The sequence below is a fragment of the Pelodiscus sinensis genome, chromosome 4, assembly GCF_052426305.1.
Source record: "Pelodiscus sinensis isolate ZL-2025 chromosome 4, ASM5242630v1, whole genome shotgun sequence".
In the NCBI taxonomy this organism is placed as follows: domain Eukaryota; kingdom Metazoa; phylum Chordata; order Testudines; family Trionychidae; genus Pelodiscus; species Pelodiscus sinensis.
The window spans coordinates 129,161,064-129,180,350 of record NC_143055.1 but is presented as its reverse complement, the minus strand read 5'-3'; the positions used below and the strand labels follow the sequence as shown (position 1 = coordinate 129,180,350).

The following is a 19,287-nucleotide window of genomic DNA, read 5'->3' as shown; positions in this document are numbered from 1 at the left end:
TCTTCCCCAATTCCTCTGATTCTGACAAAACAAAGACTTAGATGTGGGTCCCCAAAATTCCAAAGCAGAATCTCAACCCATCTATAATGAGGGCATCTCGCTCCCTCCCCCGAAAGCAAAATATCTCCATAAAATAATTTGGCTTTGACAAAACTGAGTATTTTGGGGGAAAAGTTTTAAAATGTTCTTGGAAGTACATTTAAACAGATTATTAAAATGTAGACTTGGTTTGGGGGGGAGGGGAATGTGTATCCCCTCTATTCTTTCCACTTTGTTTACTTCATGTATTTGACAGCAGTTTTTGTATTCAGGCTGAACCTCTCTAGTCCGGCACCATCCATGGTCAGCATGATATTAGTTAGCTAGATGTCCAATTATAAAGGTGTGGCCAAGGGTGGCAACCAGCTCCCCAGGAGCAGAGCAGGAGCCTGCATGTAATCGTTCACGGTAACAGATTGGTTAACTGTTTAATGGTTATCCTATTACATCCCTAGTGCACGGCCCCATAAACTCTTAAGTCACACCACCTACTACGAAGCGTGTCCTGGAACCTAGTCTGAAGGGCCGCATCTCTCTTTCCACACAAAAAGGAAAAAGCTGGAGATCATCCCAAAAGCAGCGATTGCTTCTTCCCTCACAATACCAGAGCTACTGCTTTATAAACGGTTGATGCTTACAACTGGGGCATTTGGTAAGCAGGTTCCATGGCACACCTGACCCATCTACTTACCTGTTTCTTGCCCATCTCTTGCATTCCAGTTTTATGGTTCAAAACTCCCCTCTCCCTCCTCCCACGGCACTACTTCACGTGAAGTCAGAATATGACGCTTACCTGCTCTTTGTCAGGTTTGTCAGAGATGTCGTTCAGACTGGTGGAAGTCAGGTTTCTATGGGTCATGGACGGACTGCCTGTAAGAACAAGGTCAATACCAGTTAAGGCATCTGTTACAACCCAGCATAAAGGATACAGAGGGCCTGGCTACAGTATTGCCTTCCAAAGGGCTGCATAAAGAGGACTGGGTACTGGGCCAAATTGGAAAAAATTTAGAGTCTGATCCAGAGTGCTTTATGGAGCTCAAAGGGGATAGAAGGAAGCTAAAGAGTCACAGTATCTGGTAAATAATATCCCCCTACTAAGTATGCCATAGAAATAAGGCACTTCCTAAAAAAAAAAAATAGAGTTTGAGCCTTGCTCCTTAACATGTCTGACAGGTAACACTTCCTACATGAGTTCCTCCCTTCCCCCTGTTAATAGAACTGACTGACAGGCTGGCTTAAATCAACAGGGCATAATGGGAGCATGCCTATAATATCAGCTATTGCTGTTTAGAATAAATCACTTTTCTTTCAATTACCTTGTTAACTGCCCCTCCCTGTCAACCACTGAGACTGCTGAACAGAAGAGAGAAAACTATCTGCACATTACCGTGGTGTAAAACCACAGTAACCAGTCTGAGACCTGTCTGCGGTCAGAGAGATGTATTTATCTTAAATACGTGGACTTAATCTTTCTTTTAAAGAAGTAATTGACGAGATAAACACTGCTTAGCCTTAAACTGCCAGCCAACTAAACTAGAGGACCTCAAGGCACCAAAGCCAGATGGTAATTGTGCAAAAGCATCTAGACATATATTCTAGCTGAACCTTATGTTTTCAGACACTACAGTAGAGAGTAATAGAGATGTAGCCGTGTTAGTCTGGTCTTGCTGAAACAAAAGACAGGACTATGCAGCACTTTAAAAACTAACAGGATGGTTTATTACGTGATGAGTTTTCGTGGGCCAGTCCCACTTTAATATAGATAGGCATGCCAATTTTCTTCCACTATTTGATCTGAGGAAGTGGGTCTGTCCCACGAAAGCTCATCACCTAATAAAGCATCCTGTTAGTCTTTAAAGTGCTGCATAGTCCTGTCTTTTGTTACAGTAGAGAGGAGTAAGTAACTTGGAAAAATAAGCAACCAAACCTTCCCTTATCTGTAAAATTCTATTAGAGCCCTTTTAAAAGCCAACCCACCAACCAACCTCCAAACAGGGTCAAAACCACAAGGAGGAAAACGGGGAGGGAGGGGATCAAATGGCAGCCATAGGAGAGACTGACAACAGGTGTAATACCCTCAACCTGAAAGTTTTCAAGTCTGCTCTTTTTATGGTTCTGAAATGTTAGGGTGCTTTCTCCCAGACGTCTGGAAACAGAAGTTCTGCTGTACAGGAAGAGAGGCTGTTACCACAGATGTTTCTAGTCACGTCCAAAAGTAGAGATACAGAAAAATCTCAATGAGAGTGTAGTGGTGAGAATTCACATGTTCAGACTCTAGACTGGGATATATTTCAAGATAAGCCTCTTAATTTGTGGGGGTTCATTCAAACTAAAATCCAAAGGCCAGGTTTCCAAAAGAGAACAATACCCAGCAGCTCTTACGGTTTTCACTGGATGCTGCTAGGAGCTGAGCACTCTTTGAAAACCTGGCTATTCCATATTAGGTGCACAAGTAGGAACCGAGTTCTTTTGAAAAATCTACCCCGAATGTTGCAATGTTCAGCATCCTTCACACTGCCGGGGTTACAATTCAGGTGCCTAGATTGGTAAACCACTAGCACCCTTTGTTAAGGCAGCATCTCTACTCTCAAGCCGCCTTTTCTCATAAGGGTACAAAGAAATTCAATTAAAAACATGGGGGGGAGAGGGGACAGGTGATCTATTATGGCACTAATTTGTATCAGCTTCCAAATAAAGATGCATTTTCTGTGACACGGAAGTGATGTACATTAAGATGTACAATGAAATTTAAATAATAAAATCCAGAGTCATAGCATATAATTCAAAATGATCTGGACAAACTGGAGAAATAGTCTGAGGCAATGAAGTTTAATAAGGACAAATGCAAAGTACTCCACTTAGGAAGGAACAATCAGTCTCACATATACAGAATAGGAAGTGACTGTCTGGGAAGGAGTACTGCAGAAAGGGATCTAGGGGTCATGGTGGACCACAAGCTAAATATGAGTCAACAATGTGATACCGTGGCAAAAATTAATAAATAAAATTTTTTAAAAAACCTACACCCCACAAACCATCCACAAGATTCTGGGATGCATTAACTTCTGCTCTACTTTGCACTGATTAGGCCTCAGTTGGAGGACTGTGTCCTGTTCTGGGCGCCACATTTCAAGAAAGATGTGGAGAAACTGGAGAAGGTCCAGAGAAGAGCAACAAAAATAATTAAGGGTCTAGGGAAAACATGTGCTGTGAGGGAAGGCTGAAGGATTTGGGCTTGTTTAGTTTGGAAAAGAGAAGACTGAGAGGGGGACATGATAGGAGTTTTCAGGAATTTAAAATGATGTCACAGGGAGGAGGGGGTAAAATTGTTCTCCTTGGCCTCTGAGGATAGGACAAGCAACAATGGGCTTAAATTGCAGCAAGGGAGGTTTAGGTTGGACATTAGGAAAAATTTCCTGTCGGGCTGGTTAAACACTGGAATGGGTTGCCTAGGGAGGTTGTGGAATCTCCATCACCGGAGATATTTAAGGGCATGTTGGATAGACATCTATCAGGGATGGTCTAGACCAGGGTTTCCCAATCTATGGGTCGGGACCCAAATATGGGTCACCATGACATTTCAAAAGGGTCACCAGGTGTCTCCCCAGGTGGCTCTTAAGGAGCCATTCACACATTTTTTTGAATTGCCCTGGGTCACCAAGTCTTCCTGAATTGTCAAAATGGGTCCCCATCTGGAAAAGGTTGGGAACCGCTGATCTAGATGGTGCTTGGTCCTGCCATGAGGGCAGGGGAGTGGACTTGATGACCTCTCGAGGTTCCTTCCAGTTCTAGTGTTCTATGATACGCCTTCCTAACATATTATCCAGGATGGGTACCAGCAGATTGCTATTCTCATCTTCCCAAATTTCATACACTTAAAAGAACATTCAGTAGGGATTTCCTATAGGTTCTGGAGTGCTTAGGGAAGTTCCAGTCTACTTTCCTTTTAATTTCCATCATTAAACCTGTATACAGAAAGCACAGATAGGTAGCTCCTCTTTTAAGATGAGGCTATCCATCCATGCATAGTGAGACAACTTTCAAGAAATAAAGAAGGATTTGGTCTCACAGGGAGGAAAGTAAATGGACAGACTCTAAATGTTCTTTTCCTGCTCTAGTTTTAATCATCATATTCACATTGATTATTACTTTGAACAAGAATGGCTACAAACAGCACAAGCAGCAAAGCTTAGATAGATGCTATGGAAGGAGATGCCCTCTCATCATGCAAGCCCTCCCATGCAAAAATTTCCCAAACTGCTTACATGCAAGGTGGGAAATTACATATCTGAGACCAGTTATGTGCAGCCTCAAATGTTGCCTGGTTTAGCATTCAGCATGCCAACCTTAGTGGTGCCCCTAAAGTTTCAGTGAAGTATCTCATTTGTGTTTTGAGTGTGTGTGATACATGATAAAAAAAAATTGGGGAAGGAGCAAAATTGCCTAATAATGCATTTGAGTCTATTCTATAATACATATCTTGCTTTGCATTTCTGAAAACAACATTCCTCCTTTTGCAAAGAAACATTTGCCACAGACCATAAAAGAAATGGAGAAGCAAAACAAGTCTGGATTGTCTGAATCATAATGCATTATTAAAACCCATGTTTTTTCTTGCATTTAGTTAATTCATTAGTTTTTAAAAGTTATAGGAAGACTATAACTCTGGAAATTCTGGAGAAAAATTACACAAGTCCATAATATACGTATGGGTTAAAAAGAACTGGATTGGAACTTTGTGCAGCATAGAGGGCAGTTTTGCAAATCTGCAATCGAAGACATAGGAAGGCATTTATTTAAATATGGAATTTGTTCAAATTAATAACTGATGTCACAAAGCTGGATGCAAAGGTTTCTATTGAGTGTTCTTTCCTGAGTATCATTAGTAGTATTAGTATTACTGTTAGTAAATGAGACACAAAACATCATCTTTACTACAGCTGAGCTGAACAGTTTTGAAGAAGTTCATATATTGTCACAGATGGGAATGCTCACGGGCAGAAAGCATCACTTCTCATCCCACAGTCACCACCTACCCACTTCTCTTGGGCAGGGTAGTTGGGGCTGCCTGTTAGATGCAGCAACATATGGAGAGATGTTGAGACTGATTTCCCATTGTCCAAGAAGCTTTTCTTCTTGTCACGTGATCGCCAAACCATGGCTGCAGTCATTTCAGATGGTCACTAAGGGCATGTCTACACTGAAGCATTATTTTGAAATAACAAGGCGAGCATCCACAGTACCAAGCCTGTTATTTCAAAATAATGGGCTTGTTATTTTGAAATAACTACTCCTTTTGAAGAAGGATAAGCTTATTTCAAAATAGTTATTTCGGGAGTTATAACTCATTTCAAAATAACCTGGTAGTATAGACATAGCCTGAGAGGCAAATCGATGTAGTGGCTTCAAGTTTAAAGAAGCAAAAAAAAAAAGAGAGGGGGAAAAAAACACTTTTTAGGGGAACTCTAAAAACTTGCCAATTCCTTTATTTAAAACAACATTCCATGCCATTTTAATGTATTTGAGAGTATTCAGAAGAGTTTTGAAGCACTACTGCTATTGGGAAGGCCATTTTCAGAAAGTATAATTTCATTTTCTGTTGCTAGCACTGGCACACAAAAAAATAGTTGATAAACTAACATTCCTAGACTTCTAGGTCCAACTCTCAACTGGGCCGCACATGGACTAAGTCAGGCAATTTCTGTCTACTCCCCAGTAAATATTTGGTGAGGCCTTGGTTTATGAAATGCCCAAGACTGAACAAACATGCCAGGAATGCTGCATTTTAGTTAAAAGATTCATATATTATCTGACGAGAAGGCAGGACTACGATCACCCAGTTTGACCGCCTGTATAAACAGAGGCCACAGATTCTCCCTGACTTAGTTCTTGTTTGAACCAGAGCAGATTTTGCAGGAGAGCATCCAGTCTTGATTGACAATTAAAGTATGTTGGTAGAAAACCTGACCCCAACTGGGTAAGTGAACTCCAGAGCCCTGGGGTCCTCCAAAAAAGCTACTGCTCATCTTCCTAGCACAGGGGCTGCAGATCAAAAGTGGGGAGACAAGAGCAGCATCCCAGTCACTGCACGATACTTTAGCCAAATGAAACTTTTAAAAAACAGGCTCTGTCATCCTACTCTAATTTCAGCCAGGGAGGAAAGTCTCATTGAATTCAGTGGGGAAGGAAGTGAGCCAGAAGAGAGAGCCATATTCTGTACCACCCTCAGTTTCTGAGACTCAGAGCCGTTCCCGACTCAGCTCTAACTATAGCATCGCTACCTGTGATGCTATAATGACTTACTCTCGCCAGAAACTAGGTCCAGCCATTCTACCAACCGCTGTGAAGAGTAAATGGGTTTAACCTTGGCATTTTTATTTCAAGCAGAAAGGCTTTCACCTTCCAACAAAATTAAGTGCAGGTAATTCAATCATCAGTTAGCTAACCTCTGTGTTAAAGAGCAGCCAAAGGTCACAGCTGGAAAACAAGGGACTAATAAAACCACCATTTACTCTAAAGCTCAAGTGAGAACACTTATTTTTAATGTTTATGGCTGCACATTTATCTGCATTTTATGTTTATGAATCCCTATTTATGGAGACTTAATACTTGATCCAGCTAACGCAACACTCTGTGTTTTATAACAGCAGCTTGTGCATTTTTAATACACAACTCTCAACGCCTTCACACTCATTCCCATCCCAACCCCTGGGATATCAGGGGAAAGATTTCAAAACAGGTGAACCAAAGAGTGAGCTGAGCCACAGTGAACCCGAGCATGGTAAGCAGGTCAACATGCTGTGATATTGTCTTTCTTCCCCCACTAGCCAGGTTCCTGTGAAATCCCCAGCTGCAGGACCTACCCATGCTGCGGCTCTGCAGTTTAAATGTAGCAAGAGCCAGGCACGGAGGCAGCCCAATTCCTACTACACTTAAACTTCAGAGCCACAGCGGGGGTAGCACCCGAACTCGGCGTGAGCTGGGACTGAGCCGGACATGCTCAGTCTTGGCTCGTCTGAATCCAGCAGCCCCTGTCCAGGACCAACCCGGGCTGCTGCGGGCAGAGGCTGCTTCGTGGCACCAGACCTTGTCCACAGGGAGGGAGGGTCCCAGCCTCTGCTCGCAGCAAGCCTGGGCCCCCTCCGAGAAGAGGCTGTTTCGTGGCAGCCTCCCCTTGCAACTCCCCCTGCTGTGCTGCTGCTTCTGATAGAGCAGCAGCACTGGGAGGAAGGGCAGGTAGCACCACAGAGATGGTACTAAAGGGAACTGGGTTTTAAGCCAGCTCCCGCCAGCACTGGTTCCTGCCTTGCTGCTTCTGATACAGAGGCAGTGGTAGGAAATGTGAGTAGTCGACTACTCACTTCCATCCCTAGTTCACAATTCAAATATTTGAGGATTACCAAGAACTGCTACTACTTTATAAAAGGACCCAGTCCTATCCTAACTGTATAGATGGCACCTGAATCTGAAAACAGTTCCTCTGAAATTAACAAGACAACATCAAGAGCAATGGTAGACACAGACAGAGAGAATAAAGCTCAACTCATTTCTAAAAAATGTATGTGCTAAGTGTTGCCTGCTCTGTGATGTGCATCTGTACAGGTTTAAGTATATTTCATTTATAAAGAACTTAAACATATTTAAGCTTTGCATTTGTACATTATATTACAACTAGCAAGCCTTATTAAAAACTTGCTTAATAAAAATTAGATATTTAAATACATAAAAAAATAGGTACCCTGCTAAAGCTAATTCTTTAGCACTAGCTACTTTGAGGGATTTGTAACGAGATTACAGGGCCTTTCATCTGTAGGTTGACAATCTGACTTTGTCCAGACTGGAAATTGTTACAATGTGTTGGCTGCTTAGTGACCTAATGAACAAGTTGATAGTCTTGGTCTGGTTCGTAATAGGAATGCATCTCCAACAAAAAAAAACAACACAATCATTGCCCCTCACCGGCAATTTCACTGGCTGCTTTAGGATTTGTCTTCACTACATGGTGGATCTATGCTGCAGCAATCAACTCATCAATGATACATGGTGACATGAACAGACATGATAAATCAACCTCTGAGTGCTCTCCCATTGACTCTGGTACTCCACCAGAACGAAAAGAGTAGCTGGAGTTGGCAGAAGAGCAGACCCTACTGACCTTATCACATGAAAGAAACCTAAGTAAGTGTGTCAACTTCAGCTACGTGCATAGGTTAGATTGAAGGTGAAGGGCGGGCACATAGTGTAGCTTAGGCCTTATAAGAGAGACAGAAGTTTGAATGGAACGAGAATCAGAACTACCCTTTTACCACGACAGGATGGAACTTTGAGAGAAGTGCAGGAAACACCATTGGGGCAGCCCAGGGACACAGACAGATAACACTGCATCTATGCTTAGAGGATTTCCAACTTCTCTTACTATTAATAAAGTTGTGCATTTTAAAGAACTTAATTGTTTAGTGTTTGCCCTTTCTATATTTCTCCAAACTAACCCATCCAACTGCAGGGGCGCTGCCCTTCTTCCCGGGCCCCCAATGGTTGACTTACTTAGCCATCCCACGCTGGGGCTGCGCTGCACTCGGATTTCATCATCCAACGTGCGGGTTGCTAGGCAGGGCACAGAACTCTCGAGTGGGCTGCGTGCTTTAGTGTTGCAAGCAGAAGACAGAGCGGGAGACAACAGCAGCAAGCAAGGAGAAGGAAGAGAGCCCAAGTTAAGGAATAAAAAAAAGAAAAGAAAAAAGCTAAAACAATTGCACAAGCAAGTTAGGAAAGACAGTGAACAGTCACATTGTTAAACACACAAACCCACCTCTCCACATCGCAACAATGCTCTGGAAATAGTGCTCAGTAGGCATGAAAAACCCCATGCCAATTTCGCCCTGCAACACTCGGCTACTGTGTCTTATAAGTTTGTCAAAAATGTTAAGCCTGGGGGCCTAACATTGGGCATCTAAATTCAAATTCAGATACGTAAAGAGAAGAATCCTGAATTACAGACCAGCCCCAGTTCCCAGTGGAATAAAAAGGAGCTGCAAGAGGCCAGTGACTGGTTGCGGGGAGGAAAACAGATCAGTTCTCTTTAGGAACCAAGCTTTGAAAATTTTGGCCACTCCATTTTGTGGCACTTTAAATCAAATGACTAATTCTGCTCGTTTCAAATATCACTTGAAAACATTTCTTTTCCTCCTTAATATCTCTCCCTGTGCTGTTATTTAACTCTGTTTCTGTATTATTCAACTCTCTACAGAGACTTAGGACATAATGCATATGAAAGACACTGTACAAAATAAAGCTGTGTTGTACCATACAGTAAAATATTTAAAGAGAAAGTGTGTTCTATTATCAGCATCCATCATTTTTTATTGTTTTCTTGAACACATTCAGGACAGTAAGAAGCAGTATAATAAACATGGTTTAAACACTTCTACTTACAAACTTCTTGTGTTAGATAAAAGAAAAATCAGACTAAAACTCAGCTTCCTTCTCTTGGCAAACCTCTGTATAATGTGCACATCATGTGCTTTTTTAACATGATATTTATTAATTAGAAACACACACACACACACACACACACACACACACCCTTGATTTTCTATGCCTTTTTTTTTTTGCTGTGAGTTACTCATTTATCTGGCAACTTGTCAGCTTGCATGGTGTCAGTATTCAAGATTCTGGCATGAAGGAACACTAAGTAGCATCTAAAATTTATAGCATATTGCACTTTTCAGCTTCAAAAGCCCCTATATGAGCATTTTCTAATTAATCTTCATATGCCTTTGTAATGCTAGGTCAATATTATCTCAGTCTTAATGTGAACAAGTAATCCCTTTCTCTATTTAGTTTCTAATTATTTCTATATTGTTTGTTTCTCTTTCTACTTTTGATAGCATACAGGTTAAAGTTCATCAATTCTAAACCTGCTCATGCTCTTTTTCTTGTATTCTTTTAGAAAAAAAGTATTTTTTAAAGTTAACCTTTTTCAGATAATTTGTTTTGAATTGTCTAACAATATAATCTTCATACCATTTATCTGTTATTCCGAATAATTAATTACTTAAAGGAGAATTACACTGCAATTGTTTAAAGAGTATTTTGTAATTAAACAACAAAAAATTGGCAATAATCCTATAAGAGGCTTTACTTACAAGTATTTTACAATTTTCCCCCTTTTAGAATAGTAAATGATCTAGTATGCATGATATTCTTATCAATAAACTCGGCAAATACAACTTAGATGGGGCTACTCTACAGTGGGTGCATAACTGGCTGGATAACCGTACTCTGAGAGTAGTTATGAATGGTTCACAATCCTGCTGGAAAGGTATAACAAGTGGGGTCTGTTTTGGGACCGGCTCTGTTCAATATCCTCATCAACGATTTAGATACTGGCATAGAAAGTACGCTTATTAAGTTTGCAGATGAAACCAAGCTGGGAAGGGTTGCGACTGCTCTGGAGGATAAGGTCATAATTCAAAATGATCTGGACAAATTGGAGAAATGGTCTGAAGCAAACAGGATGAAGTTTAATAAAGACAAATGCCAAGTGCTCCACTTAGAAAGGAACAATCAGTTTCACACATACAGAATGGGAAACGACTGTCTAGGAAGGAGTACGGCAGAAAGGGATCTAGGGGTTATGGTGGACCACAAGCTGAATATGAGTCAGCAGTTTGATGCTGTTGCTAAAAAAAGCAAACATGATTCTGGGATGCATTAACAGGGGTGTTGTGAGCAAGACAAGAGAAGTCATTCTTCTGCACTACTCTGCGCTGGTTAGGCCTCAGTTGGAGTATTGTGTCCAGTTCTGGGCATCCCATTGCAAGAAAGATGTGGAGAAATTGGAGACGGTCCAGAGAAGAGAAACAAGAATGCTTAAAGGTCTAGAGAACATGACCTATGAAGGACGGCTGAAAGAACTGGGTTTGTTTAGTTTAGAAAAGAGAAGATTGAGGGGGCGACATGATAGCAGTTTTCTGGTATCTAAAACGGTGTCATAAGGAAGAGAAAGAAAACTAGTTCATCTTGGCCTCTGAGGATAGAACAAGAAGCAATGGGCTTAAACTGCAGCAAGGAAGGTTTAGGTTGGACATTAGGAAAAAGTTCCTAACTGTCAGGGTGGTTATACACTGGAATAAATTGCCCAGGGAGGTTGTGGAATCCCCATCTCTGGAGATATTTAAGAGTAGGTTAGATAAATGTCTATCAGGGATGTTCTAGACAGTATTTGGTCCTGCCATGAGGGCAGGGGACTGGACTCGATGACCTCTCAAGGTCCCTTCCAGTCCTAGTATTCTATGATTCTAGTGCAAAGGAGGAGGAGATACAGAAAAATGGCAAATTTCTCAGCCTAGTTTTATATTCCAAACCAAAGAGCAAAAAGCATAAATGGTAACAGAAATTTTTGAAAATAAAATGTACCTATTTAACCTTTTTTTAAAAGAATCCCATTAAATATATAACAGAGTTCAATTCTAGAGCTAACAGAGATTAACAAGGATAGCCCATGATCCTGCAAACACTTACGTGTATGAGTAATTTCATATATGGCCCACAGAGGAAAATGGTGACTCACACATGTGTTTACAAGATCAGGACCACAGTGTAGTAAGTAAAGAACACAGATGAGGAGCTGTCGTTCAGCAGGGGGATACCGAGAATTATCTTAATAAATCACTAAGGGACTGCACTCCCTGCTCACTATGCTCACCAACCTCCCTTTCGTGGGGGGGGTAGGCAATGCTCCCTCTCTCCCTGGCCACTGGCACGTCTGTTTTATTAAGCGCAGCTGGATAGCAAAGAGGAGGCAGCAAAGCTAGGCAGAGGGGGCCAGAATGGACTTCCCCTGGTCCAGCAAACTCCCTCGTTCAGGACCAGTGCAGTCCAAAGGTGCCAGACCAGGAAAGCACTAATACACATGCATCTGTGCCTTCCCAAATAAGGAAAATTTTCTTATGTGCCTTTTCAAACTGTGGCCTCGGCAAAGATGCAAGGAGGTAACAGCAGATTTTACAGAACATACGACAGACCTTCCCTAATCAGTACTAAGTGGTTCTGTTGACAAGAGTGCTCAGACACAACTGGAAACGTTTGTGGATTGGCAACGCTTGGGGAGTGGGGAAGAGAACCAGCTCTGCTGGACAACTGTGGTTGTTCTAGCCCGTATGTCAGGCCATTGCGGAGGGCCAAGAGAGGGTCCAGGAGCTCAGGGGGTATTTCTCCATCCATCTGTGGAGAGGGTGATTTTAACAAGGCTAGTCCTAGCACAGAATCAGGGCTGTTTTTAGCCTCCACGTTCATTTACACCAGGATGAGGCTTATGGTTCTCCTGCATTCACAAACTCCAAAATATATTAGCCATGTTTTTAACCAGCTCTCACAAGATAATCAGCTCTGTACAGTAAATACAGGAAGCCACCATGACTGCCCCAGGGGCTTTCAAGCTCAGCGAGACAGTGTACTGTTACAATACATAATATACGGCTGATATGCTGATGACTCAGTCTCAATGTTGCAGGTTTTAGGGGTTGGTTTTTGTTTGGTTGGGGTATTTTGTTAAACGGTTGGAAATGGTGATGGTTCATCACCGAAGGGCTTAGCTGAAGAAGTGGAGGACTGAATAAAGAGCTGGCACTGAAGAGGGAGACCATTCATGCATATGGGGCAGAGAGGAAAAAAGGCAGAAAATAAAGTTTGGGAAAATAATGCACACGTTATACAGTGTACATGTTTAGCAGCAAGGTATCCCCTAAAAGTCCATAAGAGTCTCTAATCATAACCATGTCATCATACGCAGTAGTATCAGATATCACAAGAGTTTGAGCACTCTTGACACCCCAGACTTAAACCTGTGGAATTCACTGACACTGTAGGCTAAAGTCAAATGCAATGGCTAGATTATTTGTATTTGTAACTAACAAAAACTGGTGTATGCTTACTATGTGAATTATAGTAGCACTTGGATATCTCAAGCCCATAGTAAGAGGTACATAGTTATGTGCATGAAGATAAGGGCAATCAGATCTCAACAGCTGTCTGTGGAATGATAAAAAAAGTAAAAGTACCCTCAGACAAATGTTTATTACACAGTAGGTTAGGCAAATGATCAGCCGTTTCTATATATCTTTCTCTGAAGCATCAGATATACCATGACACTTCAACTTGAAGTATGGGTCTGATCCAAAGCCCAGTGAAGTCTGTGCAAGTCCTTTTGTTGATTTCAACAGTTTTTGGTGAGACATCCCCGTATGATTTGTGATGAATCAACCATCCGATCTAACATGGCAAATCCTATCATTCTTTCCTCTGTATTTAAGTTTCGCAGGAGCCATAACTTTCTGTACAGTGCTGTTGGAACCAAGCCTTCTTTTTCACTATCAAACTCTCATGCAAAAATTCCAAAAAAGTTAATATCTAAGACACTCCCTTGATCAATTCTAAGCCCCCCTCTCCCTCCATTTTCTCTCTTTGAATGCAGCTTTATTCAAGGCACTGGTGTGCAGTAAGTTTTTTTTTATTTTTGAAAGCAAGTAATATCCCACCCCTACCCCCCCTCAACACACATAGACCCCAAAAATAAAAGGACAATATGAAAGAGGAGTTAAGTAATGTAATGTGACAGGAGAGATGCTGGTATGCATTTTGAGGCAGAAAGCAGAGCGATTTCCTGCCATCACCTCACCTTCACTTCTTGATATTTTAAAATGGTAACTTACAAATGCTCTCCATGCAACACTAAGATAGTTTGCAAAATTCTAAACCATGCTAAAGCTCTCAAATTGGCCTAATACGCTATTCTTGTTTTTCTGGATACTGTTTTCTAGCAGATCTGCTTTACTAAAAGCAAATCTCAATGTACTTTTTGCTACTGATGCTTCCATAAATGATACATACACATATGTGCCTACAAATGCATATGTAAGGCACACGCATGCCCCTATATCTGTTTATAGACAGAGTGTCTCTTTCATAGGATGATTTTAGGATGAAGAAAGATTCATGGAAATCAGCCTCAACCACAATGAACAGTGGCCATACTGTACTAAAATCTAAGCTAGCTTTTACTATCTTAAAATAATAGGGCCAGAGACTGGCTTTAAAGGTCTACACACACCTTCCTTAGCAAAGTTTAATTTGCATAAAAACTGCCTTTACATATCTAGCTTTTAGGGTCTCAGGTGCTTTTCCCCCTTATATGTTCTCATACCGAATACACACGCTGCTCTAACACCTCCACGACGTCATCTGAAAGGGTATCACTGCAAGTGTTACTCGGTGAGCCCCGAGGATTATTGTATCCTGCTATAGACACCTAGCACTGTGCCCTCTTGTGTTCACCCAGCTAGTCGAGCGACATGCTGCAGAAGCAGAGCCCTTAGCAGATGCATTCTCAGTGGGGCCCACTACAGTACGTGTGTGTTAGAAAAAGCATGGTCATGAGATGGCAATGGGATTAGTTTTTGATGGTTTTTTTTTTTCAAAAGGAAGGCTACAGCCAACAGCCCTCTGCATTACCATTATCAGGGTTGGTAAACATCCTACTTGCACTGGAGACGGTCTTCCCGATGTCAGCCAGAGAGCGTAAGTTGGATTTCTTGGTCTGGTGCCGATGTTTCCTGAGCAGCGTGTAGGTGACCTTGTCCTTCATGTCTAGTTTCAACAGGCCTGTCTCAATTTGATTGTCCACAATCATTTCTGTTGCAAAAAGAAATAAGAAGGTAGGGGTGAGAAAAATCACAAGGAGCAAAGTTATGAAAACTCACAAGGAGAATAGTTATTAGGCTGCTACTTTCAGCAAAGCATCTGGTTTCTTGATGTCACCCCTGTTTCCAGGCCTTTCGTGTTTGTTCTTTCATAACATGATTTTTTTAAAGTAATTTCCTTTTTCAGGATGTCTTTTGCAATGAAACTTAAGTGTGTTTGTCTTCCAAAAGTCACTAGCCCTGTGCTAGGAGGTCCCTAATAGAAACATTGCAATCAGACCAAGATTGACTTCCGAGGTAAGGACTGCTCACTGTCATCCAGGAAGGGGAAGAACTTGCTATACAGAATGAAAAATGGTCACGGGTATGTCCTGTTACCAACAAGCTACAGCAACACAGCAAGTGAAATTCTGTCCCCACTAAAGTCAATGGCAAAATGCCTGTTGACTTCAACAGGGTCAATATTTCACTCCATAGGTTTCCAGCTCAGTGCAATTTAGCAAGACTGAACACTTAAACCATAGTTTACCCATACATCCATAGTCATTTAACATTGGCTCCACAACAGGGATGTAGTAATATAGTTGGTTAACAGATAAGCAAAAACGTATTGGGTAATGCTATAGACTACATGCATTCCCTCTCCACCACCAATAAGGCTGGCCAGAAGCCCGGCTCAGTACTGGCTTGCACCAAGTCCGAGACCTACCCCTGCTGTGGCTCTGCATTTCAAGTGTATTAGGAGGTAGGCAGGCAGCCCAGCTCAGTTCTAGGAGTTCAGACCCTCTGCTCCCGGACAGAGGCTGCTGCCATCCCATACTGCTGCCTCTGTATCAGCCGGTCCACAAGGGAAGCTCCTCAAGCTCAGAACTCCTCAAGCAAGTACCATTATCAGCAATTAAAATTAACACCATGCTCAGTTCTGCTGTTACAAAGTGAGATCCCATCTGTGAATTCTTTTGATGCCACACAAAACAAAAAGCCCATGGTGAGAGTTTACATGGACTGTAATTGCTGTGCTCTTATAGCTGGTATTAGTGATGTTCTTGAACACCATCTTGGAAGTGGAAACTGTATTTCTCTGTTATACCATGAATTAATAATAAGCAAAAAGAGGAATACCTATTCACAGGACAATTTATTATAAAATGAATTCTGTTTCTCTCATTAAACGTCTATGTAATTTCCCCCTTAAACTAGTAGAGTGGTAAATATTCTCAAAGGCTAAATTGCACTGTTGCCTGCTCATGATGTTTGCTGTTTTCCTTTAAGCCTCAGCTCTCGAGTGCCCTGTCATTAAGCACATTTTTTTTAAAAATCTACTTCTCACAGAGAAAATCTTGCAAGTGTGAACCCTGCAAGCTCAAAAACATGAAAGAAAATAAAAATAACCCAAGATTTTTTTTTTTTTTAATCTCATTTTTAAAATCAGTCTCATGTTATTTTGAGGACGAGCCCCGGTTATATTTGCCATGAACTAGCACTTCTGCAGGCCACCTTACCTGTGAATGGAGCAATGGATAAGGATGGAGAGTGACTTATCCTAGAAGCTCGCCGGGAGGGGGGAGCAATGTGGGGTAGCCTGCATCACTGCTGCCCGTGTTGGGTCAGTTCTGTGGATGAATCGGGATGAACACTTCCCTGCTGTCAGACCTTACATGTTGGGCCTTTCAGAAATACCCAGTGCTGGCTTACCTCTGCTCCCATTGAGCTCACTTGTAATAATCACACTACGTTCCACAGTGCTTTTTTCAGAGACTTGATTTGCTTCTAAAAATACTATGCCGATTTCAGGTTAGAGTTGTTCCAGGGCTAAGCATTCAAGAAACGTGAGTTCCTCTGACATGGGTATCTGTTCATTCAGAGCTGGACTGCAATCACTTTGCATAGGCTACTGAAGAAGCATCACATGACAACAGCTTTCAATTACAACCCAATCAAGCAGGCTGTATGCTATGGGTGAAAGACTTTGTATGTCCTAAGCCACCCAGCCCAAACTACAGGTTGAACCTCTCTTGTTCAGAACTCTCTTATCTGGAAACATCTGTCGTCCAGAATGATTTTAGTTAGCCAATTTTCATGGGTGTGGACAAGTTTCCCGCAGCCCCATAAAATTTGTTTCCAGCCACCAGTCCGAGCTTTCAGTGTTCTGGGCTGTTCTTTAGCTCTAATTTACCCCTAAACATCCTCTAACATCCCAATAAGCAGTGGAAGTGTAGGTAATGCTGCTAGAAAATGCTGACCTCCCGTGGTCTGGAAAACTCTCATTTTAAACCAGTCTGGTCCCCAGGGTGCCGGATGAGAGAAGTTCAACCTATACTTCAGAAAGCCTGGGACATAGGTTGGCTTTTGGTTGTGGACAAGCCAGCCACATGCTCAGTCCTTCACTTTCACTGACAGCCATGACTGAGACTCTGAGGAACAGAGCATTGGAGTGGAGAGGAGAGGGGGAATACTATTGAAAGAACTTCCACGGATGCCTACTTACCCACTACCTGAGGGAGAGAGGTGGCCTCCAAATCCAGCAGGATGGATCCTTTCTCTATACACGTCCGCAGCTCAAACAAGCTGTGCAGGGACAAAGTAGCGACGTGAGGCTTGCTCCATCTCTCTCCGCCCTGTTCCACTTTCTCTTCAAACTTTATCCACCTATGGAAAGGCAAAGACACAAGAACATGTTAAAACGTTGCATCGGACATTTCTGAAAGAGGCAGCGCAGCTAAATGGTTACAGCGTGATGCCAGGTAAACATACAGGACGTCACGAACACACCACTCTAAACTAAGACAAAGAAAATCCAACAACTAGGCCGATGCCACCCAGAATTTGAACAGGCAAACTATTTCTAAGTTAGCCACCCGCTGTGGGCCACCTAGATGAAAGTGACTTGATTTTCAGAGGGGGATTATCAACATCATCTCTGGAAGTGCAGTCACTTTAATTTAGATGCCGAAAACACCTAAGTTTGGAAACTTTGGCCAAAGCTTTTAAAGATGCTAGGTGAGCGGAGACAAACAGAAAACTAAAATGACTGAAATGTATCATGAAAGAGAAATTACTAAATGGATTATTTGTGTCATTTTTATTTCTGGTCACACTTTGAACATAAAAGAAGGGAATAGACAATAATAATAAATACCACCCAGTTCTTCGATAGTGCTTTTCATCCCTTCAAAACACTTTACAAAGGAGGAAAGCTTCACATCCCTACTTGACAAAAGGGGAAACCGAGGCACAAACAGGTGAAATGATTTGACTGAGATGACAAAGCAACCCTGTTGGCAGAATTGGGATTAGAACCCAGGTCTCTTCATTCCTGGTTTGGATTCTGTCCATTGGGTCAAGAAACACAGAACCTGCACTTTATAGTCTCTCTGGCACATCACTGCTCACTATACACATTGCACCACCAAAATCCAGGACTTCCTCATCTCACAACACACATGGTCCAGGAAAGAGCATGGATGTTGCTGGCCAGAGGGCCCTGGCGGCTGGGAGAAGGGCCTGCTGCGAGTCCAGCAGCAGAGGAAACAGCGGCAGGGTGGGAAGTCCCCAGCTGGGCTAGCTGCAAGGAGGCCATGGTCAGGTCAGCAGCAGGGGGGGCAGGACTGGAGCTGGGAGCAGCAGGAAGCATTGACGTCCCCTGGTCCAGGAAATTCCCTGGTTTGTGAACGCTCAGATCCTGAGCGTGCCAGCCCAGGGAGGTCCAACCTGTAGTGTGTGAAATAGGGATGTAAAATCCTGTTTAATTGGTTAACCCGTTAAATGTGAGATTTAACCAGTTAAACGATGAAAGGGGGACACGGAGCCTGGAGCAACCTCTCTTCTCCCATCACAGGCAGGAACTGCTCTGGACGAGCGGAGCAGCTTCTGCCTGCAATGCACCCGGGCCCACCATGGACAGGGGCTGCTCCAGACAGCCAGAGCAGCCCCATCCATGACTGGCCCCATGGAGCTGAAGCAGTCCCCTGCCTGCAGCAGGTGCAGAGCTACTCCAGCCCCTGCAGGTTAACCTTTCATCCCTAATGTGAAAGACAATCGTGTATGGTCAATTTTAAAAAGCTTAAAGAAGACAGTACTCTGTCAAAAATCTCACTAGCTTGCCTGAAAAAGCCAAAAGCAAATTTTTTTGGGGGGAGGAGGGGAAGAGTTCAGCTTCCACGAAGCCTTTCTTAACTGGAAAACAAAAGTTTAGTTTTCCACATTCTGTATCTGGTAGTTTAATGATTCAATGACATTTTTCTGAAAAAAACCTGCAAGCTCATCTCTCTAGTAGAAGATTAGAGCAAAGGTTAAATACCACTGCATGTAAAGTGGTATTTACATACCTAAAACCATGTCATAACAACATTAAAGCATCAGGCCTAAACCTTCAAAAGCAAAAGAAACTGAAATATCTTCAGTTCTCACCACTGTGCCTAAATATAACCAAATCATAGAGAACTAGTGTGACCAGAAGCTAAGATTAATGCAGGCAACAGCCATGTGGGTTCTTTTCTTTTCATACAAGACAGGTAACAAAAGTTTTGCAAGTCCAATTCTGCCCTCA

At 42.3% G+C, this 19,287-nt stretch overlaps 1 protein-coding gene across 8 annotated transcripts in view; it reads right to left on the bottom strand.

Annotated features, from left to right (window-relative positions):
- The window catches only part of SLC4A4 (solute carrier family 4 member 4), a 237,704-nt gene that overhangs the window by 109,379 nt on the left and 109,038 nt on the right, over positions 1–19,287 (bottom strand). For 4 of the 8 annotated variants that reach the window (XM_089778143.1, XM_089778146.1, XM_089778147.1 and 1 more), the window contains 4 exons: positions 17,227–17,387; positions 14,551–14,730; positions 8,584–8,679; positions 833–909 (listed from right to left, as the gene is read on the bottom strand). In XM_089778143.1, coding sequence (XP_089634269.1) covers positions 833–909; positions 8,584–8,679; positions 14,551–14,730; positions 17,227–17,387 — 514 coding nt within the window. The remainder of the gene's footprint in view (positions 1–832; positions 910–8,583; positions 8,680–14,550; positions 14,731–17,226; positions 17,388–19,287) is intronic. The other 4 variants (XM_014580584.4, XM_089778145.1, XM_025178447.3 and 1 more) reach the window with 2 other exon arrangements.